The sequence below is a fragment of the Lithobates pipiens genome, unplaced genomic scaffold (assembly GCF_037356315.1).
Source record: "Lithobates pipiens isolate NorthernLeopardFrog02 unplaced genomic scaffold, aLitPip1_a1.2 Scaffold_11, whole genome shotgun sequence".
NCBI lineage: Eukaryota > Metazoa > Chordata > Amphibia > Anura > Ranidae > Lithobates > Lithobates pipiens.
Window position 1 is genome coordinate 26806064 of NW_027507696.1, and position 25033 is coordinate 26831096.

The 25033-nt window shown below is 45.3% G+C and overlaps 1 protein-coding gene and 1 long non-coding RNA gene across 5 annotated transcripts in view; one reads left to right on the forward strand and one right to left on the reverse strand.

Annotated features, from left to right (window-relative positions):
- Positions 1 to 15526, reverse strand: part of LOC143961004 (uncharacterized) — a 123788-nt gene extending 108262 nt beyond the window's left edge. Inside the window, exon 1 of the long non-coding RNA XR_013270395.1 lies at positions 15390 to 15526. This is a non-coding gene — a long non-coding RNA (uncharacterized LOC143961004). The remainder of the gene's footprint in view (positions 1 to 15389) is intronic.
- The window catches only part of SPIN1 (spindlin 1), a 121552-nt gene that overhangs the window by 74077 nt on the left and 22442 nt on the right, over positions 1 to 25033 (forward strand). For 3 of the 4 annotated variants that reach the window (XM_077470073.1, XM_077470089.1, XM_077470081.1), the window contains 2 exons: positions 215 to 468; positions 9563 to 9631. In XM_077470073.1, the coding sequence (XP_077326199.1) occupies positions 215 to 468; positions 9563 to 9631 (323 nt within the window). The remainder of the gene's footprint in view (positions 1 to 214; positions 469 to 9562; positions 9632 to 25033) is intronic. The other variant, XM_077470097.1, reaches the window with a different exon arrangement.

Consider the following 25033-nt stretch of genomic DNA (forward strand, 5'->3'; position numbering starts at 1 on the left):
ACAGAAGGTGAACTTGGTCTTTTAACTTTTTTACACTGCTCAATAGAAATGCAATGCTCTGGCATCAAGGGTGTGTGAACACTTTTATTAGGCACTGTACCTTGTTAACCTCGCTGGGGTTCTTCACTGGTAGATAATGCAAGTAAAGCGAAGTGCCGATGTGCTTGTGAATGCCTACTGTATAATTTTAGGTAAATTGTTCTTCTGCTTTCAGGAAACATCGCAATAACATGGGACCAAGCAAACCAATTTCCCAGCCAAGGCGAAATATCGTTGGTTGCAGAATACAGCACGGCTGGAAAGAGGGTAGTGGTCCTATAACTCAGTGGAAAGGAACTGTTCTAGATCAAGTACCAGTCAACCCTTCCCTTTATCTTATAAAGTATGATGGGTTTGACTGTGTTTATGGACTTGAACTTCACAAGGATGAAAGGGTATCTGCTCTTGAGGTTCTTCCAGACAGAGTTGGTGAGTACTCCGATCCAATTTAAAGTCAGAGTGCTTATATCCATGAATTCTGAACAATAGTATGTCAGGTCGATTTTTTTTTAGTCTAGAAGAAAGTGAGATTGCACAGTTGACGCAAGTATTGAAGCCTGAGAAATGTGTACTACGGACTGGCTACTATTATCAGAATTAAGAAATGTCCTCTTCCTTAATTCCTTCATTGCTAATTTACCATTAAGCAGACCTGTTAGTCTTTTCTCAGCTGCACAAGACAGCGTGTGTACACAGTCGTGAACATGTGACTATAAAGGCTCGTACAAAATGTCAGGATTGACCTGATTGCTTAATGGGCCAGCATCTCCATCCATGAAGTAGTAGATGCTGGCTGTAGTGTAAGCCTAAACAAAGAAAGTAACCCAATATACAACCTATAAACTGTGTTGAAACTGCCAAAGAACTTGTACATGGGTCTATTACAGACAAATGTTCTAATTTTTTGGAGTGTTTTTTTTTTTTTGTACCTTCCATCCTGGATGCAGCCAGACTTTTTCCCATGTGTGCAATGAATTTGCAAATCTCATTAATCTGTATTTTATTCACCCTATTAAGTAGAAAATGTATCAACTGTTTAAACTGAGAAAAAATTTACTATTTTAAGAAAATAAGGTCATTTTGAAATTTGACAGCAGCAACATGTCTCAAAGTTGGAACAGGGCAACAAAAAGCTGGCAAAGTGGTACCAACAGGGAAGAGCTGGAAGAACATTTAGGGTAATAGGCAGCAGGTCAGTAAGGTGATTGAGTATAAAAAGAGCATCTTTGAGAAGGTTTCTCATAAATATAGATGGACATTGGTTTAGTCTGCGGAAAGCTGCGTCTAAAGAATGCCGAAGAATTTCAGAATAATAAAAATATTGGATTTCTTGCGCTAGATACAAAAATCATGCGAAGAGCAGCTAACACTAATTGTTGGATACAATAAAAGATAGTGAAAAAGCAGTAGCGCTCATTAACAGTAAATCACAAATCTAAAGTTCATAATAAAAGTTCATGTAGGAAGAGAGGTAAAGCCAATCGGGATAACAACCGCCAAGGAGAAAAAAAAAAACTTCTAGTAGGCAGAATCCACCATGAAAAATGAATGAGGTAAGAAACCAATCGCCTTCACCCAAACATACCGACCCCAAGGAGAAAAAAAAAAACTTCTAGTAGGCAGAATCCACCATGAAAAATGAATGAGGTAAGAAACCAATCGCCTTCACCCAAACATACCGACCCTTACCATCAGTGTATGGGCTATACACATAAAGTACTCAGGACGATGGAGATGATGGTTAATCCCAATCCAAAAAGGCAATCGACTTTGCATGGTATCCCAAACAAATAGGTCTCCCATTAAACCATATGCAAAGAAATCATAGGAGCTTTTTCTCTCAAGCCAAATGTACCAGATATATGCCAATATGCACACGATGGCTCAATGGTCATTTGAATGTAAAAAACATCTTATGCAAAATATTTATTAAAAAAAGGGTAATAAAATAAACTCGAATTCGATCAGTAATAAGCAAGCATTGTAACGCAAACAGCGCTTCTGACCATAAAGATGGCTGCCGTCTCCCCGTCCGTCCGCGTCCTTCGTCACTCATCACTGACATCGCCCAATGTTTTGTCATCAACATGCGTCTTCATGGGTGTGGTTATGACGCGTGACGATGTGTATTCATAGGAAAGCAAGAACCAGACGGACGGCAATTGATTGATTGTGTTCCAAATATCGAAAGTAAACAAATACAAAACCTGAAGCGGTCTCAGAGCTGCGCTATGGAACTAAAACATAAATTGGTCCCACAGATGACTAAATAACTCCAGTTACGTTTTTTGGTATATTGGTCTATCAAAAATCAATAAGGGAGACAATGTGTGTGAGACGTTTAGTGACACCATTAAAGTGCTTGTATGGACATAAAACGGACGCAAAGAGCGGCAACCTCCAGTGGTCAGAAGAACAAGTTCAATTTTAATAAATAAATATGCATATATGTATATAACAACCAATATTGATATGAATCATAAAATCCCTAGCAATATCTATAATATAAAATATAATTTCAAAAACATTAATGAAAATAGAAATAAAAATATGTAAATAAATAAACCAATGAACTAAAAAATAACTACCGTATATACTCGAGTATAGGCCGACCCGAATATAAGCCGAGGCCCCCAATTTACCCCCAAAAAAACTGGCAAACTTATTGACTCGTGTATAAGCCGAGGGTGAGACATGCCTGTCCATCCCTGTGTGTGTGTCCGTCCATCCCTGTGTGTCCGTCCATCCCTGTGTGTCCGTCCATCCCTGTGTGTCCGTCCATCCATCCCTGTGTGTGTGTGTCCATCCATCCATCCATCCATCCCTGTGTGTGTGTGTGTCCATCCATCCATCCCTGTGTGTGTGTGTGTCCATCCATCCCTGTGTGTGTGTGTCTCCATCCATCCATCCATCCATCCCTGTGTGTGTGTCCATCCATCCATCCCTGTGTGTGTGTGTGTGTGTGTGTGTGTGTGTGTGTGTGTGTGTGTGTGTGTCCAGCCTACCTGTGTCCCGAGCCTGTGTCCCGAGCCTCCGTCCCGTGCCTTGCCTCCGTGCCGTGCCTTGCCTCCTTGCCTCCGTCCCGTGTCGTGCCTTGCCTCCGTCCCGTCCCGTGCCGTGCCTTGCCTTGCCTCCGTCCCGTGCCTTGCCAGGATCGCCGCTCTTCGTCGGCGCCTCGGCGGCCATTCTAAAATTCAAAAGCCGCGCCTCCGCCTTCGCCTGTGATAGGCGGAACACTGAATTTCCCAGCAGCCTGTGTTCCGCCTATCACGGACATCGTCTCATCCTCGTCCGTAGTACGAGGATGAGACGATGTCCGTGATAGGCGGAACACAGGCTGCTGGGAAATTCAGTGTTCCGCCTATCACAGGCGAAGGCGGAGGCGCGGCGTTTGAAGGGTAGAATGTCCGCTGTCTGTCTGCTCGACACGCTGATCGAGCAGGCAGACAGCGATGACTCGAGTATAAGCCGAGGGGGGCACTTTCAGCCTCAAAAAAGAGGCTGAAAATCTCGGCTTATACTCGAGTATATACGGTAGCCATTATTAAGAATTCGGATCTCATTCGATATTCATTCCATGTGGATAATGGGTCTGAGCCTGATAAATCCACCTGGTCTCCAATTGGGAGATCCCTCTCACTGTATTGCTTCCCTTTTAGTGCCCTGAGCATTTATCGATACCCAAAAAAGTAGTACCTGCTGGGTTACAATTATGTTTTGGAGAATAATGCTTAGACAAACTATGCTTAGGAAAAGCTTTCTTAATATTTGCTACATGTTTGCTAAGCCTCACATGCAGCTAGCGAATCCTACGCCCTATATATTGTAACCCACAAGGGCACCTAATAAAGTATACTGCATTTTGTGTAGTGCACGTGATAAAGGGTTTTCGTGGAAAAGACTCTTGTAGACGTCCATTGGAAAGAATTCATTTTCTGTCTTTATTGCTGTTAAAGTTGCAAATTGGGCATTTCCTACAAGGGAAAACGCCTCCCATATTTTGGAAAAAGGATACCTGTTTTGGTGGGTCAACCACATTGAGGGCAATCTGCAACCCCAATGAAGGAGCCCCCTTATACACGATAGGAGGCCTTTCAGGGAAATTAGGGCCTAAAACCCTATCCCCTCTCAAAACCTTCCAATGTTTCTGTATGATTCGTTTGATGTCATAATGCTGGTTTGAATAAATCGTAACAAAGGAAAATTTAAAGGAATCCTCCGTTATTTTAGGTTTAGTGACTAACAGATTGTCTCTGTTCCTTCCCATTGCAAAATCCAAGGCTATATCCAAATCACCTGCAGCATATCCTTTTTTCAGGAATAGCTATGAGGACTGAGCCCTCAAGCACAAAATCAAGATTTGCGCAGTTGCGTCTCAACAAAAATTGACTCCTGGGTACCAACTCTAACCAGGCCTTATGATGGCAACTCTTAAAATCAATATAGCCATTACGGTCTGTCTTTTTATTTTTTTATTTTTTTTAAAGTCGATATAATAATTTGGTCATCAACTACCCTTATTTGAAGGTCCAAACAATGTATGTCAGTAATACTAGCCTCAAAAGTAAGAGCAATACCCCTATTAGAGTTGAGACCCGCATTAAAATTGATTAAGGAATCCAAGTCCCCCTCCAATAATAATGGCTAGTTATTTTTTAGTTCATTGGTTTATTTTTGTATTTAAATGTATTTTTATTTCTATTTTCATTAATGATTTTTAGAATTATATTTTAGATTATGGATGTTGCCAGGGATTTTTGGATTGATGCCAATATTGGTTGTTTATATACATATATCTATTTTTCTCTTATATTCATTGACTGACACAGCTCCTCTCTTAGCCATTGGGTTGTTATGCCACCTTTAGGAGAAGACTAGGCATAACATGTTATGAAAAACACACAACTTTTAGTTCCGCCCAAGGGGCATTCCCTTAGGTAAACCCCCCCCAGCCTGCCATGAAGCCCTCAGTTTCCTTTTGCCTAGTGAAGAAGGACCTAGGAGCCCTGTAGGCCCATCAGTCCGGATTTTTTTTTTTTCTGCAGAAGCTTTGCTTTTTGTACAAGACTATAGATCCTGTGATCTACTATCAACAGCCGGCTGGATACCCTTATAGTCTCCCCAGCCTGGCCAGCGAGCGCGTGCAGACCAGAGCTACGCGCTCGCTCAGCTCCAGAGGTGGTCAGTGAGTTTTAATCCTCCGGGGCACACACATGACCTGGCTACTGATCTCTGCGTCAGTGTGCCGTGGCCAGCAGCCACTCCATACTGATCGGAGAGTGGGTCTGTGATGAAATGTCTCCCAGCTCTGCAGGACTGGTAAGTACAGCTCTCCTTGCCTCGTGGGTCCCTCACCTCCCTCTTCTCTCTGTCCCTATCCCCCCCCCCCCCCATGGCGGATGCTGCATGTGGCTGGTGAGCTGTGTGTGTGTGTGTGTGTGTGTCATGTTCAGGGGCTCTCACCTGGGCGCGCTGCGCTGGCTGGCTGTGTCCTGATGTGTGTTCTTCCCTCCCTGGGGATGTCTGAGAGGCTGTGTCTGTGATCCCTGCAACGCTGTTCACCGCCATTTTCTCAAATCGCCTTTCAGGACAACCCCGGAGAGAGTGTAGCTCCACCTTGTCATTAGGAAACACATGCCCACTTTAAAAACACCTCCTCTTCCTCCATGGCTTCAGTTATTGTGTTTCCTCCTTGGAGGAAGCATGTGCCTGAACCAGGTGAGAGCTACACTCTCTGCAGGGGAGTAAGGCTTACCTTTCGTTACAGGTTGTTTCTTCTTTTGACCCCCAGCAGCATCTCCAGTGGGGGAGGACTCCTGGAGCTCCTGGTCCCGCCGTCTCACGGGAGTAAGGACCCTCGGAGTGCCGGCGTCGGGTGCCCGGTGTCCGCTGATTTAGCACAGGGAGGGCTCTGTCGCTGGCGGAGGTCGCTGCAGGTCAGCGGCGTGGCTCCGTTTTCGGCGCCGGGTCCCGGGCGGCGACAGCGTCGTTTACGGTGACGCGCAGGCGCTCTGAGGGGGCGTGGCGCCGTGGTTCAAGCGCCTGGAACGCAGGGATCATGGGGCGGGTCGGGTGACCAGGTGCTTCCGCTTCCTCTGGATGAGTGTGATTTCCTCTACACCTGGGAGCTGACAAGTAACACAGGCACTACTTGCTGGACAGCACAGATCCAGTCAGGGTGGTGATTCCTGCGGGAAAGAGCCCCTCAGCTAGCAGCAGTTAGGAGGGTGGGACCATCACTGTCCTAAGTCCCCATCAGGTGGCAGACAGGGTAGGGTCAGCATGGCTTCAGAAACTGTTTCTTCCACCACAATCCAGGCAATTGCAACCGGTTCGCCTGCAGAATGTGCAGTGCCCCCGGTTGCTTTGTCGGCATTCCTCAATTAGTTCGTCACCAAGATGGAGGCGGTGCGTGGGCGCAAAGGTGCTAACGGCGCAAAGGTTCTTACAGGACCCAAAAAGGTCCCTTTTTGGGTCCCGTAAGCTAGACCGTTCACCTAAGGTGTTCCCGTATCTGACTTATTTTGATAAGTTTATTTATAAGGAATGGGGGCAACAGGCCTTTTCGGTCCCCAAATACGTGGCGGTGCGTTACCCCTTTGAGGAGAGCCTTCTCAAAAAGTGGTTGGCTTCTCCAGCTGTGGACCCCCCAGTATCCAGGTTAAACAATGTAACCACGATCCTGGTAGAGGGGACTCCTGCATTTAAGGATCCCACGGACAGGAAGGCTGAGGCAGTGGCTCATTCCTTGTTTACGGTTGTGGGGTCAACCATGCGACCAGTACTGGCATCCGCACTTGTGTCGTGGACAAAACTGTTGCACCGCGAATTGGGAGAACAGGCCTCTCCTGTCTGCGTGGAACTAGCAGACCAACTAGTGCAAGGCCTTAAAGTGGAAGTAAACCCATGGATTTAAACAGTTAAAAAAAAAAAAGGCATGCCGGGAATGCTAACTGCACATTGGCTGTGCTCTCAGCCAAACTATCAAACCATCCAATGGTTGGTGTCATAACGAATCACATGTGCAGCACCAGAGCAGTTGAAGATTAAACAGAGGCAAAGATGGCAGCTTCCTTGGCTGAAAACGATAAGGGAGTTTACTTCCACTTTAAGTATGTTTGTGACGCGGCCCTGGATAATCTTCCCCTGCTATCCAAGGCTTCAGTTGAGGCGCCTGATTTTTTTGAAATGCTGTTCTGCTGACCATGCATCCAAGAAAGCCCTGACGGATCTGCCCTTCCTTGGCGACTGGCTCTTTGGATCCTCTTTGGATGACATTATTAAAAATGCCACAGGTGGTAAAGAGTACACTACTTCCACAGGCTAGGAAGGCTAAGGAGCCACGCCGTAGGCAAGGGCCTTCATTTTCTGCTCACAAACTTTTTTTCTTCCGCCCGGTGCTTCGACCACAAAAACGTCTCCAGCCCGACAGGATGACCACTGGACAAAAGCGTCCCTGAAATCGCAAGTCTGCGAGCAAAAGTGCTACTGCATGAAGGTTTGCGGGTGGGGGGTCGCCTTGGGGGTTCGCAGCCCGGTGGGCCTCTCGGCTGTCCGACCAGTGGGTCTGCAATCTGATTTCCTCCTGCTACAAGATGGCATTCTCTTGGCTGCAAAACAGATACTTCCCCTCCAGCATACCCATACTCCCGACTCGCCCTCTGGGGGGGGGGGGGGGGTGTTAAGGGACCTGCTGAATCGTGGGGTGATAGTACCTGTTTCCAGGGGTTCTACTCAAACCTGTTTGTAGTTCCCAAGAAGGAAGGGGTACGACCAATCTTGGATCTAAAAGCCCTCAATCACTTTGTAAATGGGCAGAGGTTCAGAATGGAATCAGTTCATTCGGTAGTCGCTGCACTCCATTAAGGGGATTCCCTGGCGTCCAGGATGCGTACCTGCACATACTCGTATGCCTCCGGCATCAAAGGTTTCTGCAATTTGCCATCGGGGAAACTCACTACCGATTTGTGGCTCTACCTTTTTGGTTTGGCATCAGCCCCCTGAGTCTTTACCAAGGTATTGGCTCCTGTTTTGGCGTTGCTATGGTAACGGCAGATCGCGATCGTGGGTTACCTAGAAGATCTCCTGAGAGTATCTTCCGCCTCAGAGTTCGAGGAGGATGTGGCGATCACCATGCAGACCCTGCAGGAATTTGGGTGGGTGGTGAACCTAAAAAAAAGTTGGTGATCGTACCGACTCAGCGTTTGGAGTACCTAGGCTTGCTGCTGGACTCCATGGAAGCGAGAGTGTTTGTTTCTCCCTTCAGACAAGCGGCAGACTGAAAGAGCCGCGGTGAAACTGCTGATGAACCGCAAGTGGTCGTCGCTACACTTCTGAATGCAAGTCCTGGGACTCATGGTGACCTCCTTCAAGGCAGTACCGTATGCCCAATTCCACACCAGAGTTCTGCAGATAGATTTGGACAAATCTCTGTCCCTGGATCAACAGATCCAGGTTAGTCAGGGATTCCCTGATCTGGTGGCTTAGGTCCCCGGTACTTCAGTCCGGGAAGTCGTTCCCATCTCTGAAATGGACGGTGATCACAACGGACGCCAGCCTATCCCCCTGGGGTGGAGTAATGAGAGTTCAGTCGACTCCGGGCTGCTGGTCGACGGAGTTTCCGATCAATCTGCTCGAACTGAGAGCGATCAGGCTATGCCTCTCCACATGGTCAATGAGACTGCCAGGGCGTCCGATCAGGATCAAGTCAGACAACGCCATGGCTGTGGCATACGTCAATCACCAAGGCGGAACATGAAGCTCGGCCGCCGCATGGGAGGTCGCTCACATACTTTTTTCGTGGGCAGAGCGACTTACCAGCCCTGTTGGCCGTTTACATCCCGGGAGTGGAGAACTGGCAGGCGGATCTAAGTCGCCAGATGCTGGACCCAGGAGAATGGATCCAGGAGAAATCGGAACATCTTGGGCCTTCCAACATCAAGCGTCTGTCGCTCAAGTGTTTGAAGTGGCGACCTGGTTGTCCGCACGTTTACAAGGTAGATGTCTGTGCATCGGCTGATGCCTGTTATGGCCGCAAAATTTTGCAGGCAGCTTATTGCATATGCAATTTTTTTTCCTTTCTTACCTATTTTTTGGGTAAAAACGCAGTACCTTTTACGTTATTGCACTGTTGCATTTGTTAACGCATTTTTGATGCGGTTTTGAGGGTAGTGCCTCTCTGAGGAACACTGTTTTTGTGGTGGTGGTTTTCCACACTCTGTCGTTTTTGTAGGTAAAGTTATACTAGTTCCCACTTGCCATGGTGGATGAAGTTTTTATGCTGTTGTCCCACCCCTCGTTTTGGCACTGCTTGGGGAAGTTCCAATGGCTAAGAGGGTGCTGTCAGTCAGTGAATATAAGAGAAAATAGGATTTTTTGTACTCACCGTAAAATCCTTTTTCTCTGTAATTCACAACTGACACAGCACACACCCCTCCTATTTTTCTTTACGTTATACTGTCCCTGGGCGGAACTGAAAGTTCTGTGTTTTTCATAACATGTTATGCCTAGTCTTCTCCTAAAGGTGGTGTAACAACCCAATGGCTAAGAGAGGAGCTGTCAGTCGGTGAATTACAGAGAATAAGATTTTACGGTGAGTACAAAAAATCCTATTTTTAAATTGATGTAATTTGTTCTTTTGACCACTAGAGGTCGCAGCTCTTTGCATCCGTCCTATGTCCATACAAGCACTTTAATGGGGTCACTAAACGTCACACACACACACACACACACACACTCTCCCTTATTGATTTGTTATTTTTAATCAATATACCAAAAAATACATTTTTTTGGCCCTGCTGTTGTTCATCTGTGGGACCAATTTATGTTTTAGTGCCATAGCGCAGCTCTCTGTGAGAGACCGCTTCCGGTTTTGTTTGTTTACTTCCGGTATTTGGAACACAATCAATTTCTGTCCATCTGGTCCTTGTTTTCCTATAAATACACATCGTCGCATGTCATAACCAAGCTCCTGAGTGACGCAGGACATAGAAGGATGGGGGGGGGGGGGGGGGGGGGCATATTTATGGTTAGAAGTGCTGTTTGCTTTACAATGCTTGCTTATTACTGATCGAATGTGTTTTTTTTTGTACCCTTTTTTTTTTTTATATATATATATATAAATATTTGGCATAAGATGTTTGCGCAATGAGCATTCTTCCTTTGCCTTTTACATTCACATGACCATTGAGCTATCATGTGCATATTGGAATATATCTGGTACATTTGGCTCGAGAGAAAAAGCTCCTATGATTTCTTTGCATATGATTTAATGGGAGACCTATTTGTTTGGTATACCATGCAAAGTCGATTGTCTTTTTGGATTGGGATTAACGATCATCTCCATCGTCCTGAGTACTTGATGTGTATAGCCCATACACTGATGGTAAGGGTCAGTGTGTTTGGGTGAAAGTGATGGGTTTCTTATCTCATTCTTTTTTTTCACCGTGGATTCTGCCTACTAGAAGTTTTTTTTCTCCTTGGTTGTTATCCTGATTTGGTTTTACCTCTCTTCATACGTGAACTTTTTATTGTTATTTACTGTTAATGAGCGCTACGCCTTTTTTCAATTTCAGAATAATGTTCAACGTAAAAGATATTGTCTACAGTACATGAAGATTCCTAGAATTTGTAGAAATCTGTGCGCAAGAGACAGGGCCGAAACGCAATATTGGATGCCCGTGATCTTTGGGCCCTCAGACGGCACTGCAATAAATAAATAAGCAAGCATGATGCTGTGATGGGACATCACTGCATGGGGCTCAGGAATACGTCCAAAAATCGCTGTGTATAAACACGTCATCAAAAATGCATGATAAAGCTCTGTCATGAAGAAGCCACAGCTAAACTTGATCCTAAAACTCCACTGCCTTCTCTGGGCCAAAGCTCATTTTAAAATGGTCTGTTGCAAAGCGGAAAATGGCTCTGTGGTCAGACAATTCAAAATTTGACATTCTTTGACAACCATGGGTACACTGTGAAAAAAATACTTACTGGCTTATCCACATTCAAAGGCTGCATCTCTGGCATGGGGATGCATTTGTGCATACGGAATGGGCAGCTTGCACATCTGGAATAGGTACCATCCATGCTGAAAAATATTGTGGTTTTAGAGCAGCATATGCTCTCATCCAGATGTCCTTTCAGGGAAGACGTTGCATATTTCAGCAGGACAATGATAAACTATATACTGCATCTATGACAGCATTAATTTATAGTGGAAGACTCTGGGTGCTTAAAGTGGTTGTAAATATATATATATATATATATATATATATATATATATATATATATATATATATATATATATATATATATATATATATATATAAATTTTTTTTTTTTACACGGGCCACAGAGCCATAATACTTCGTGGGTTATAGGGCCACTGATAGGTGATGGACACTGGCACGCCCAAAGGCAAAAAGCCTTACTGGGAGTCCTCTGGTTTTTTTTTTTTTTTTTTTTTTTTTCCGCCAGTGTCTAAGGTGTTGGTCACAAGTAAAGATGTGCTTTACTGAGCTCCACTGAAAGCTTCGCTGCTGGAGCTAGTCATGCTGACCGGATCCGTTCTGATGTCCTTTCATGGGCTAAATGGATGGTACAGGGGCCTCGTGTCCGATGAAACAAGGTTTTGCTTGCAAATGCTTCTCTTTTAAAGAGCAGGACCCTGGGATCCACTACTTTTTTGGTAGTAAGGCCATAGTTTTTACTGGCAGGGTGCTGTCGCAGGTCCAGGATTGTGGGTAACCTGAGGTTCCCTTGTTCCTGAAGGTTTCCTAAAGGTCTTGGAGCCCACAGTGAAGGTTGAAGAGTGTGTGTGTGTGTGTGTGTGTGTGTGTGTGTGTGTGTGTGTGTGTGTGTGTGTGTGTGTGTGTGTGTGTGTGTGTGGCTTTTTTTTTTTTTTTTTTTAATCTCGGATAACCCTGCTGCGAAGAAAAAGTAAGGGAGATTTTCTCAGGAATTTCTCCTATGTATAATGCTGTCATGCCTGTGAGTCACCACTAGGGGCTGTATTGAGCACTCACCGACCTGATGCTGGAAACAGCGCAGAAGCCTTCATTTCTCCTTCTCCGGCCACAACAGATCCTCCGTTAAGAAAGGGGGGTCTGGGTCTCCTCCTCTGCCCCCAATATTGATCCTTTTTCCCCTTCAGGGGATTGATATAAAAGCAGTTTCCTTTTTGCAAAAAAGGCACAGAACACGCGCCTGCTCAGCGGTGGATCAACACCCCCCCCCCCCCCCCAACGCCATGTCTGCTTTACTTTGAAAGGGGGAGGCGTAATTTGCATGGGGGATGTGGCTAACTGCTTCAGACGCCGGTCACACATGGAGGAAGTGTTTAAGTGTTGTGTATGTGTAGCTGCTGCTGTCTTTTGGAGGGACACATGAGTAGGATGGCTTGTTCAGGTTAGTGACACAGGCATTTCCCTTTGACACATTATACTTTATGTAGCGCCGGCTCCTGAAGAGCACGCGCTATGTGTTTTGAAATTTAATGTTGCGCCTGAACTGCAGTCTGGTTTGGGTATAATTATTCAAAATTTTGACCTCCGCATCAGTCTGACTGGACTATAGGGTGTTCGGCCTGGCCATAGGGGGCACTGTTTCTTCTGGCAGGCATGGGAACATTCTGGTTGGGTGCTTTAAGGTTACTTTCTATCTGAGCCAGCCCAGTGGGAGTGTCACTCTTGCTGTGCTTTCTGGCAGAGGGTACTTAAGATGCGGATGTCACATGGTGCGGGGTTCCGATCCAGAAGTATGTTCTGACTCCGTGGTCCTGGTCCTCCTGACCAGCCCCCAGGAGGCCTATGGCCTTGGGTGCAGATCCACCCGACTTTACGTCCCGGGGCTGGCTAGCCTGAGGCGGGGAAATTAAGGAAAGCATTTGGAAGTAGTCCGGTGCCATCTCAAGTTGTGGAGAGGCCCAACAACTTCGTAGTTATCCAGACGAGGACTCTTCAGAAGAAGGCCACGCAAGGATTGGCTTCTTGGCAAGAGCCTGGTAAAGCTGAGGGACCTAAGGGAATCCAATCTCGTGGGTATCGCTGGACCAGCTGCAAGATACTGGTACCATGCGAGTGTTCTACAAGTTTTCTAGTTTCCTTGTTCATGTTCTACAACCAAGTCTGTGGCAGAGACTTGTTCCTGATCTAAGCACCCTGTTGGCTGCTAGGCCTTGAGAGAGGGACTATCCAACTAGAGTGAACACTCAGCTGTGCTATTGGCCATGGCTATTCTCTGGATTTATTCAAAGAAAGTTCTTTATTACTGACTTTGACACTAAGAGTACCTGGACTTTTCACCTAACCCTCTGATCCTACACTAGAGACTGTTGTTAACTAAGTTTTTGCGAATAAAAATCCCTTTAAGCGGATCTGTCATCAGTCTCTACAGTTTCTGGGCCATCTACCATGGGAAACCCCTAGACACGAGCTAGAGAAGGTAACGGTAAGCCCATCAAAACTAGCCGCTCCTTCAGGGCTTAGTGCTACATTTACCAGGCTAGGATTAATCGCAGCTAATGGGGCTGGACTATAGCCTAGCAGTGTACATTCTTTTGCTGGTAGTGCCTCTGCTTTGTTTCAGGCTATGAGTGGTAATGGGACCAGGAACTCCTTTAAAGGGGTCAATGGTTTTCACTGCACTGAATCCAATTCCAAAAGCATGTCGTCCTCCTCTGAGAGGATGCGGCTGGTCAGATTGAGTGGTCAGGGGAAACTGTTGTTGAATAAACACTTCAGTCCCTGTATATATCATACAAGAGGTTTTTTTGTTCTACCATTTGTAATTTGGAAAGAAGATTGATGCTATGTCTCTCCATAGTGGAGCTAAACATAGATTCCCATCTAGTGCTCAGGAGGCTGGGGATCAGGTAGATGTTCCCAAATATTTGGAAGATACTTATTTATCCTCTTCTGAGGATCCTAATATGGAAGGAGTAGCATCACAAGACAGGTTGCTTGTGTACTCCCTTACTCAACCTTTTTGCTGCCTGCAGCACAGGCTCTTGGGGAACCTACCTCTAATTGGGTTCATTAGAACCTCCCCCATCTGGGGATGTTTTTTCCTATTCATGCATGGCTAAAAAAAAGTTTATGTATTCTGAATGGGAACATCTGGTTAAACTATATTATCATCCCAAGAAATTCTCCACACTTTATCCTATGGAAGAGGATTTCTATGCAGAAAATGGGTGGGGGGGGGGGGGGGGGGGTTCCAGCAATTGATGCTGCAAGCACCGCAGTGAGCAAGAATCTCACATGTCCGGTAGGGGTGCGCATCTTCACTGGTCTCACGATTCGATTAAGATTATCTGGTCAACGATTCGATTCCGTGATGCATCACGATTACCGACATGCTCCCACTTCCGCCACCTAGGCAGCCATTCCTCTCTGCATTCTTCTGGGACACATCACAGGTCCCAGAAGATTGCCCGGCTGTGCAGGACAGCGCAGTGAGACATGCGCACCTGGATGCCCACAGTAGTATTGCCAACGCCCTGGACAGGCAGGGGAGAGAATGGAGGGTTCGGGTGGCCACATCGCTGTATTGTGGGACAGGTGAGTGTCCTTTTTTTTTTTTTTTTTTTTTTTTTTAAGTCAGAAGATACACTTTTTTTTTTTATTTTTTATTTTTTTTGTAGCTGCTGACTTTTAATAAACAACAAAAATAGTAGGCGGCCCCTCTGCCAGCGATCTTCTGGGACCATTGTCTGGCCAATGGCAGAGCGCAGTGTGCGCCCGGCCGTAAGCTGTCACGAGTGCGTGTCACTGCCCACAGTAGATGATGGCGCTGAGGAGAGGAGGGGGAGAGGAGCGATGCTCTGTGCGGCCACATCGATGGACCGTGGGAGAGGTGAATGCGATTACTAAGTCAGCAGCTACACTTTGTAGCTGCTGACTTTTAATAAACTAAAAAACGGGTGGAACTCCGATTTACTGAGTGCACTACAGGGTACAGGAATTCACACACACCTGGCTGCTGGGAGGTCAGGAGGGATTAGAATCCAAATCCACAACTGACAAACAGCCCTGTGAAGTTCCCTGTACTGTCTCTGTGATGACATTTACTCACCCCCACCCCTCCCCTATAGTTTGTACCTTCCAGCACACTAGGAGTTAACACAGTGGAATGTGCAAACGAGGGAGGGGGGGGGTGGGGGGGGGGGAATGGGCGGGTAAATGTCATCACAGAGCACATGTAGGAGCCAGTGTATGTAGAGTACAAACCTAGTTGTACTCTTCATACTTCTGCTAAAAAATACCTGTGTGGTGATACAAATGCAATTTATAATCTATTAAGTGCTCACCACTGTATGTGCATTCTAAAATATATGCAGATTTTCATACCTTGTTTCTTAGTGTGTGTAACTGTATAAGCCGCTCATGTGACTGCTCTCTGCTCTCCTCGTTCTGGCCCACCTCTCTCGTCTCTGAGGCTCACGTCTCTCCTCAGATCAGTAGGAGTTCTCAGCCTCACCCACCGACTGTAGCTATCAGATTAGAAGAGAGGCAGGCGGGGCTAACGTCAGGAGAGACGTGAGAGGGGCTGGCCGGACCAAGCAGTCACATGAGCGGTGTATACAGTTATATACACACGCTATAAAACAAGGCATAAAGCTGCAAATATAAAAAAAAAAAACAGAGAGGTGACCACTTAACGGATGGTCATTGTATGTATAAAAAAAAGGATTTTGATAAAAACGCTCGGATCGCTCTTCTGGGAGGGGCAGGGCATGTCGGGATGACGTCACCCAACATCTATTTTTTTTATTTTTTTTTTGGGTCGGTGTCGCATCGGGGACCCCCCGAATCGCAATGCATCGATGCAGCGATTAAATTCCACACCCCTAATGTCCGGTGGATAATGCACTGATGTTAAAGGATCCAACAGATAAGAAGTTGGAACTTCTTTCTAAAAACAATGTCTTTAGCAAGTTCAGTAGCACAGCCGGTTCTTGCTGCCGCAGTCCATTAAGGAACAGTTTGTGGAGATACTTGAAATTCTGCCTGATCAGCAGGCCCAGCAATGAGCGTTCTCGCAGAGTTCTGTGGCTGAAAAATTGGCCAGCCGAAGCACCGTGTAAAAGGCTCTTAGCCAGTTTTCCCTTTCATGGTGAACGGCTATTTAGAGACGATCTGGATAAGTACATGCAAAGGACCTCTAATGGGGAAAACTCTCTTACCAGTAAAGAGGTTCAAATATTTCTCCTTTTTAATCATGCTGCCTATCTTGTGCCAGGGGCATCGGCCTCTAGGCTGTCTTGACGGCCTCAACCGTCAGGTTCAAGGGGAAGTCAGATCTTGGGGCAGAAAGCCCACAAAACAGAATGCTAAAGCCTCCTCCTGAAGGGGCGCCTCACGGTGATATCAGAGGTTTCCTTAGTGGAACAGGGCACAGGGTTTGATTCAAACCTTTTAGGGTTCCTGAACCAACCCGAGGGTTAAGACCCATTCTAGATCTCGAAGATCTAAATCGGCACTTAAACATCTGATCCTTTCGCACAATCCGATTGGTTGTCCATCCTGCAAGGAGGGGAGTTTTTGGCTTTAATCGATATCCAAGATGCATATCTCCATGTGCCAAATTTTCCTGCTCACCAGAAACTTTTGTGCTTTGAAATATAAAATCATCATTTCAATTGTGGCCCTGCCATTCAGTTTAGCCGTAGCACCACGGTTGTTCTGAAAGATTCTGCCACCTCCTTTAGCCAGGTTAAGGGCTCAAGGCATAGCGGTCCTAGCCTATTTAGACGATCTACCTTTTACTAGATCATTCAGTCTCAGGTCTAAACCAGAGTCTGATCACAGCTGTAACTACCTGGAATCTCTGGGTTGGATACTCAACCTAGGAAAATCCTCCTTAAAAACCATCAAGGAGATTCCAGTACTTGGGGGCTGGCTATAGATATCGTACAGAAGAAGGTATTCTTATCCCAGACAAGAATCTATTCCATTGTAGGACTAATTCAACTTGTCAAAACAAAGAAAAATCCTTCCATTCGGCTGTGCATGAGATTGTTAGGGGAAATAGTGGCCTCCTTCGTGGCTATCCCTTATGCACAGTTTTCACTCAAACTGCTTCAAAACACCATCCTGTCAGTCTGGAATAAAGATTCAGGCAGATGCCAGCCTTCTAAGCTGAGGAGCAGCCCTGGAAGAAGATTCTGTCCAGGGGAGATGGTCCAGGTTAGAGCAAGGTTGCCTATCAACATTTTGAAAGATTCGGGCAGTCTGGGACGATCAGACTACGGGGCTGTCCTGTCAGGATTCAGTCCGACAAGGCCACGGCGGTGGCTTACATCAATCACCAGGGGGGGCACGAGAGGTCGTGCAGCCCAAAAAGGTGAATTATGTTCTAGCTTGGGCAGAACACATTACTTGCCTATCAGCAATTTTATTTCTGGGAGAATGGTCTCTTCACCCTTGACGTTTTCCTAGCAATATGTCAGAGATGAGGGTATTCCGGACATGTAGACATATTCGCGTCCAGATTCAACAACAAAGTCGACAACTTTGTGCCAAGAACAAAAGATCTGCTAGCAGGCAGAACCAATGCATTAGTCTTCCAATGGGATCAGTTTTCAGGGATCTGTGCATTTCCTCCAGTTCTGCTACTTCTGCGCCTTCTCCGCATGATTGAGTAGGAACGAAAGGAGGCGATTCTGGTGGCCCCAGCGGGTCCCAGAAGATCTTAATTTACAGAGATCATAAAGATGGCATCCATGGCTCAGATCTGTAAGGCCGTGACTTGGTCTCTTTCATACGTTTTTCAGATTTGATCAAATCAATATTAAGGGTCATGAGGATATTGCCTTTGGGCGCAGTATACTGCAGGTTACAGTATGAGTCCTCTGGCCTCCTGTTTTTTGTTGTCTCCCTCCCTTCAGTTACCATTGCTATGGGACATCGCACATTGTAAGTACTATGGCTCTGTGTCCCTTGATGTAAGAAAAGAAAATGGGATTTTTGGAACAGCTTACTTGTAAAATCCTTTTCCTTGATGTACATCAGGGGACACAGAGGTCCCTCCCTTCTTGGTATACACTTGTATTGCTTGACTACAAAACTGAGGACTCCCGGTAGTGGGAGGGGTTATATAGGGACTACACTTCTTGCCTTAGGGCGTGCCAGTGTCCATCACTTATCAGTGGCCCTATAACCCACATAGTAAGTACTATGGCTCTGTGTCCCCTGATGTACATCAAAGGATTTTTTACAGGTAAGCTGTCTTTAAAAATACTGTTTTCTTTTCTTACATCAGGGGACACAGAGCCATAGTACTTACTATGTGGGATGTCCCATAAATAACAAACATGTTATACTTGCCTCCACTGTCAGCTCGTTTTGCAGAGTGGCCCCAAACCTGGTCTTCCGGCGGCTGTCTCAGCTCCTCCCTGCAAGAACTAACCACCTGCATGTGAGCTGTCTCGCATGGTGGATGGTTCTTGCGGGCGTGTTTGTGATATGGCCGGCCGCTCACTGTATCACTCTGCTGCCCCCCCGCACGCATAGGATGCATTAAGGTGAAAAAACGCAAACCTTTTACAACCCTTTTTAACTGGCCTCCCTGCAGTTCAGACCTTTCACCACCTGAAAATATTTGGCACATCTTGAGATGAAAAGTAACACAGACCCAGGACTGTTCAGCAGTTAGAATGCTACCGTATTTAAAGCGGAGGTCCACCCTAAAGTGGACCTTCCGCTCATTGGAACCCTCCCCCCCCTCTGGCGCCACAATTGGCACCTTTCAGGGGGGAGGGGGTGCAGGTACCTGTACAGTACAGGTATCTGCACCCACTTCCGGCGTAGATTCTGCAGAAGGTACGCCCCTTTCCGAAGGTCCCCCGCTGCCTGCTGGGAAACACACGGATCCCAGAGACAACATGGACCATCCTTATTGCGCATGCGCAGTAGGGAACCGGGAAATAAAGCCGAAAGGCTCCACTTCCTGATTCCCATACCCAAGATGGCGGCGGCAGCATCCGAGAGACGATCGAGAGATCGGCTTCGGGTGCCGACATCGCGGGCGCGCTGGACGGGTAAGTGTCATTATTTTAAGTCAGCAGCTGCAGTATTTGTAGCTGCTGGCTTTTAAAAAAAAAAAACGGCGGACTCCCGCTTTAACCACTTGACCACTGGGCACTTAAACACCCTTAATAACCAGACCAATTTTCAGCTTTTGGTGCTCTCACATTTTGAATGACAATTACTCAGTCATGCAACACTGGCCCTATATGAAATTTTTGTCCTTTTTTTCACACAAATGGAGCTTTCTTTTGGTGGTATTTAATCACCTCTTTTTATTTTTTGTGCTATAAAAGAAAAAAGACCGAAAATTCTGCGAAAAATGAATTTTTCTTCGTTTCTGTTATAAAATTTAGCAGATTAGTAATTTTTTCTTCATAAATTTTGGCCAAAATTTATACTACTACATATCTTTGGTAAAAATAAGTACAAATTGGTGGATATTATTTGGTCTTTGTAAAAGTTATAGAGTCCACAAGCTATGGTGCCAATATCTGAAAATTGATCACACCTGAAGTACTGACGGCCTATCATTTCTTGAGACCCTAACATGCCAGAAAAGTACAAATACCCTCCAAATGACCCCTTTTTGGAAAGAAGACATTCCAAGGTATTTAGTAAGAGGCATGATAAGTTTTTTGAAGTTGTCATTTTTTTTCCCACAATTCTTTGCAAAATCAAGATTTTTTTTTTTTTTTTTTTTCACAAAATTATCATATTATCAGGTTATTTCTCACACACAGCATATGCATACCACAAATTACACCCCAAAACACATTCTGCTATTACTCCCGAGTACGACGATACCACATGTGTGAGACTTTTACACAGTGTGGCCACATACAGAGGCCCAAAATGCAGGGAGCGTTCTGGAGCACCCAGGACAATTCTGACATTTCTCCTACATGTAAAAATCATCATTTATTTGCTAGAAAATTGCAGAGAACCCCAAAACATTATATATTTTTTTTTTAGCAAAGACCCTGGAGAATACAATGGTGGTCGTTGCAAATTTTTATCTCACACGCTATTTGCGCAGCAATTTTTCGAACGCGCTTTTCTGGGGGGGAAAAAACAGTTTTGTGCTTAAAAAAAAAAAAACAGTAAAGTTAGCCCAATTTTTGCATAAAGTGAAAGATGAAGTTATGCTGAGTAAATAGATATCGAACATGTCACTCTTCAAAATTGCTCATGCCCGTGGAATGGCGCCAAACGTCGCTACTTAAAAAATCCCCATAGGCGACGCTTCAAATTTTTTTTACTGGTTATATGTTTTGAGTTGCACAGGAGGTCTAGGGCTAGAATTATTGCTCTTGCTCTAACGTTCGCGGTGATACCTCACATGTGTGGTTTAAACACCGTTTTCATATGTGGGTTGGGCTTGCGTATGCATTTACTTCTGCATGCGAGCACATGGGGACAGGGGCTCTTAAAATTTTTTTTTTTTTCTTTTTTTTTTTTTTTATTGTTCATTTTACTTTTATTTTAGTTTGACATTTTTTTTTTTCCCCGAAAAAAATGTTTTGATCACTTTTATTCCTATTACAACGAATGTAAACATCCCTTGTAATAGGAATATGGGATGACAGGTCCTCTTTACAGTGAAATCTGGGGGTCAATATGACCCCCACATCTCACCTCTAGGCTGGGCAGCCTGAAATAAAAAAAAATAAAGATTCTGGCTTTGATCGTACTGGCGAGTTGGTAGAAGCACCGGAGGGCGGTGAGGGGTGGGGGGACGTCTATGGCTGGGTATTGCAGGGTATCGCAGAGTATGGCTGGGTATGGCAATTTATGGCAGGGTATTGCAGAGTATTGGCGGGGTATTGGGGGGTACTGCAGAGTATTGGCAGGGAATTGAGGGTTTAAATTCAGTGAGCAGCGATGTGGGCACTGCAGATGCAGCCCACAGCGCTGCTAGCACCGATCTCTTTCCCCTCCGCTGTACCGATCGGTACAGAGAGGGGGAGGGAGGAACCGGCGTCATAACATGACGCCGGTTTGTTTACAAGTGATCACTCCGTCATTTGACGGAGCGATCATATGGTAAACGGGCGCGACGAGCGGCCGTGATCCGTGATAAGCCGAGTCCAGTGGACCCGGCGGTCACGGATGATCTCGTGTGCGCGCCCCAGGGGGCGCGCAAGAGCAGAATTCTGGGAGGCTGTTAATTAACGGCCTCAGAGTTTAACAACCGCCCTGAAGCCGTTAATCGGCAATGGGCGGTTGTTAAGTGGTTAAGGCCCGAATTGGAAAACATTCCTCTCCCAGAACTCCAGCAACTTGTCTCCTCCATTCCCAGATGTTAAGAGGGGATGCTACACCGTGATGAACATGGCCCTGTCCAAACGTTAAGACATGTTGCTGCCATCAATTTTCAAAATGTACCTTTTTGTAATAATGGTATATTGTTTCAGTTTAAACATTTGACGTATGTTTTCTGTTTTTCTAAGTAGATATAAACAGTGCAGTGGAAGAATCACTTGCAGGTCTTGTATTGAAGCATACAGACATGTATTAGTTGACATTTTAGACAAGGTGCTGCAAGAAGTGCCAACCAATAATTCTGTTGCTTCAGTACAAGAGCTGTGAGTACCTCTTGAGCTCACAAACTAGAGGCTACATTATGAAATGGGACTTTGATGGTGCCCCAAGCTGGATAACTAGTACTACGGTTGCACCGATACTGAGCATTTGCACAAGCACTGATCTCCCTGTATAGCTTTTATGACAGCCTCCCCTCCTGATCACCCCAGGCACTCCGTATCGTCCTATGGTCCCCCCATGGCTACACACTAAGCATGCTGATAGTCAAAATAAAGCTTGCCCTCAAATGATTCAAAAGATGGCTTAGAGGCGGGAGATGTATATTGTAGATTGTTACAGCAGTAGAATCGGACAGGACAACTGAATATGGTGACCATATTGTATAGACATGTGCCATTTTGGATTTGGGCAGACTACTTTGCCTTCCTTCCTTTCCCATACATTAAAGCTACAATCCTCTTGGCATTGCTTGGGCTCCCAGCTGCCTTAAGAAGACCTGGTCACAGGTTACATTCTGTAGATCCTCCTTTTTTGCTCTGACAGTAATTTTGAGCACCATTGTAGGCAGTCTTTCACTCCTATACAATAAGATGGCTCATCATAAGGGTAGTGACAGAAATCATGTGCTCTACCAGCCAACAGGGGGAGGAGAGAGAGAGAGAGAAACAGGTGGCCTTGTAATGTTTTCTCCAATGGTCCGAACACTGACAGTCCAGTCATCTGCCTGAGTCACAGAACTCTCCTGAGACTTAAACCCTTCAGGCATTACTCCTTTCTCAATTTTTACCTAGGGAATAATTCTGTTGTTTATGGGAAGAATTGTCACCATGATGGCTGACTCAGAATGCAGTAACCACAAGCATGCTTCCACGCCCTATCCTCCAGCATTTGTTCTTAATTCCCTGGGGCTGCGGGGAGTTGGCACAGAGGTCGCCATCTACAAACAGAACTCGAAAAACGTAAGAATTACATTTCGGGCCTCATTGATGCAGTCTGCTCATGGCTAGATCTGGTTCTACCTGTGGCAACTGAATATAAAGTTACTAGCTTCGGTACTCCAAAAAAGCCCCATGCCTTTTAAGACTTTTATTTTATGCAGCTGTCTTGTATAGTTATTGGCCTGACCTGGTAAAATGTTTGCTCCAAGTTTTTTGCCTAGCAATACCCTGTGGACAAGGGGTGCCTATAGAAATGGACTGAATTGTGGACCTGGTCATTTCCTGTCTTGACAAAACTGTCCCTTGTGAGAATATCCTCATGTTTGAAAACCTGGTGGATAAAATTTTAGAAGCCCTTTTTCTAAGGCCTTATTCTCCCTGCCATTTTGACCATGCCCATTTACTGGACCTTAATTTTCTCATCCAAGGTTGAGTCTGGGGTTTCTCTGTCCTCCCATTAACTGAAGCTAATGTATGTGACACTAGTCTGTTGTGTTGACAGGCCGGTCAATATTATGCGCCAGATATCCAGACTGGGTCTCTTTTCAGTACACATGCAGCGAAGACCCATTGACTCATCAATTGCTTCTAGACACCCCCCCCCCCCCCCCCCCCCCCCACCGACAAAGACAAAATCCCTATCTGGAGAGCCACCTACTCCCGAGGATAGGATGAGCTCATTTAATTTCCATTCAGTCCCAAGACAGCCTGGAATTCTGTTCCTACATAAATCCTGGACCCCGAAGTCCTCCAGATGTGTAGATAGAGACTTTTTTTTTTTTTTGTGAACAGCTAGTCTCAGGATATTTTGGACATTTGGGTTCAGAATGGTGTATTTATAGGCTACAATCTGGAATTTCAATCTCTGCCACCACCTTGCTTCATGCTGTCAAATTTGCTAGTCTCACAGCTCCTCTTTTCAAGGAGTTTTAGATATGTCTCAAAAGGGAGAGGTTCCAAAGTTTAAACTTAAACCTGGTGACTGTCCTCCAGGTAAAGGGTGGCTTTCTTTCCATGCTGGGTTTTAAATATTTTCAAAACCTTTTTGTAAAATTAAAAAATTCTTGCATGGAATCTTATCTCGGCCATTGCTACTCTCCAAGAGAGCCTCTGAAGGCATAAATAGTTGCACGTGGCCAATGTCCGATGCATCAATGCTGTCTGCGTTTTTGCTGTGGGTGTGCAACTTTAGCAATCCCCCCCCCCCCCCCTTCTGCAAAAGTTAGTGCTGGAACCGATCTCAAGCTGCTTGGAGTATTTTGAATTTTAGCCCTTTCGCAGGTCAAACACATTTTACTTTCACAGTCCAGAAGCCAGCTTAACCTTTTTTATGTCCTGTTTTACTCCCAGCAGCTGCAACTCCACATTCTGACAGCATGGGACAAGTGGGCACACTCTTTGGACCACCCCATAAGCATGACCAGCAATAGGAGGCTTGTATTGGCATGGTGGATCACCCATTCCTTTTGGGAAGCTACTTTCTCCAAATCATTTGGGGCCTAAATCTCTCAATACAAGGGACTTGATCATTAGCGAAGTCTTGACTCCTGATCAATATTCTTTTGCATGGGGATATTTGGTTATGCCTTCAATGTTGCACCATTCTCCATTCTGCACAGTCATCTAGCCAGGATTTAGTTAAACACTGCCATGGCAGTGCCATATGTCCACCATCAAAATTCTCACACCCACTAAAAAGCAGATGCGGTTTTTGGTCTGAGCAAAGCAGGTCTTTGCTTCCTAGCTCTATCCACCATGCACTTCTGAAGCATGGGAAATTGACAAGCAGTCTTCCTCAGTTGCCAGTGCATGGACTTCAGAGACTAGTCTCTTCACCCCAAGGTGTTTCAATATGCTTCATTGGTTGATTGGCAACAGTCCAATAATTCTCGAACTGAAAATACCCAGCAGTCAATAGTGTGTGCTAATAAAAGCATAGAAAACAATAGTTAAATAGCTACTAACAGGAATATTAGAAACAAATATGAAAAACATATTAATTGAGGAATCTCCCCTGCTGACTATTGTATTATGGCAGCCGGCACCCAGGGCTGTCAGAATAACCTAACGGTGGCTACATCTATTTGATTGGATGCATCTGCTGTCTGGCTTACAATTTTCTGTCCAGCTTCTTTGATTTTCAGGTCAAAGTATATTAAGCAAGAGGGTACAAACAAACCTACTCACAGCTTGAATTTTGCTTCATGTGTGACCAGCTTTACCAAAACACACAAGCAAACATTTTATTATGTTGCAACTTCTTGGATGTGGTGGCTGCATTAAGTGTTTTTTTTTTTTTTTTTTTTTTTTTTTTTTTTTAGCTTTTCTGTCCTTTTCACCTGGTGATCCAGCCAGTCTGTTTTTTTTTTTTTTTTTTTTTTTTCAGCAGAACAAGCTCTCCTCCAAATGTATCAGTTAAGAGTGTTAAACCAAATCACTAACAAGGGTGCTTACAATAGGTTTTTATTTATCTAAAACGTT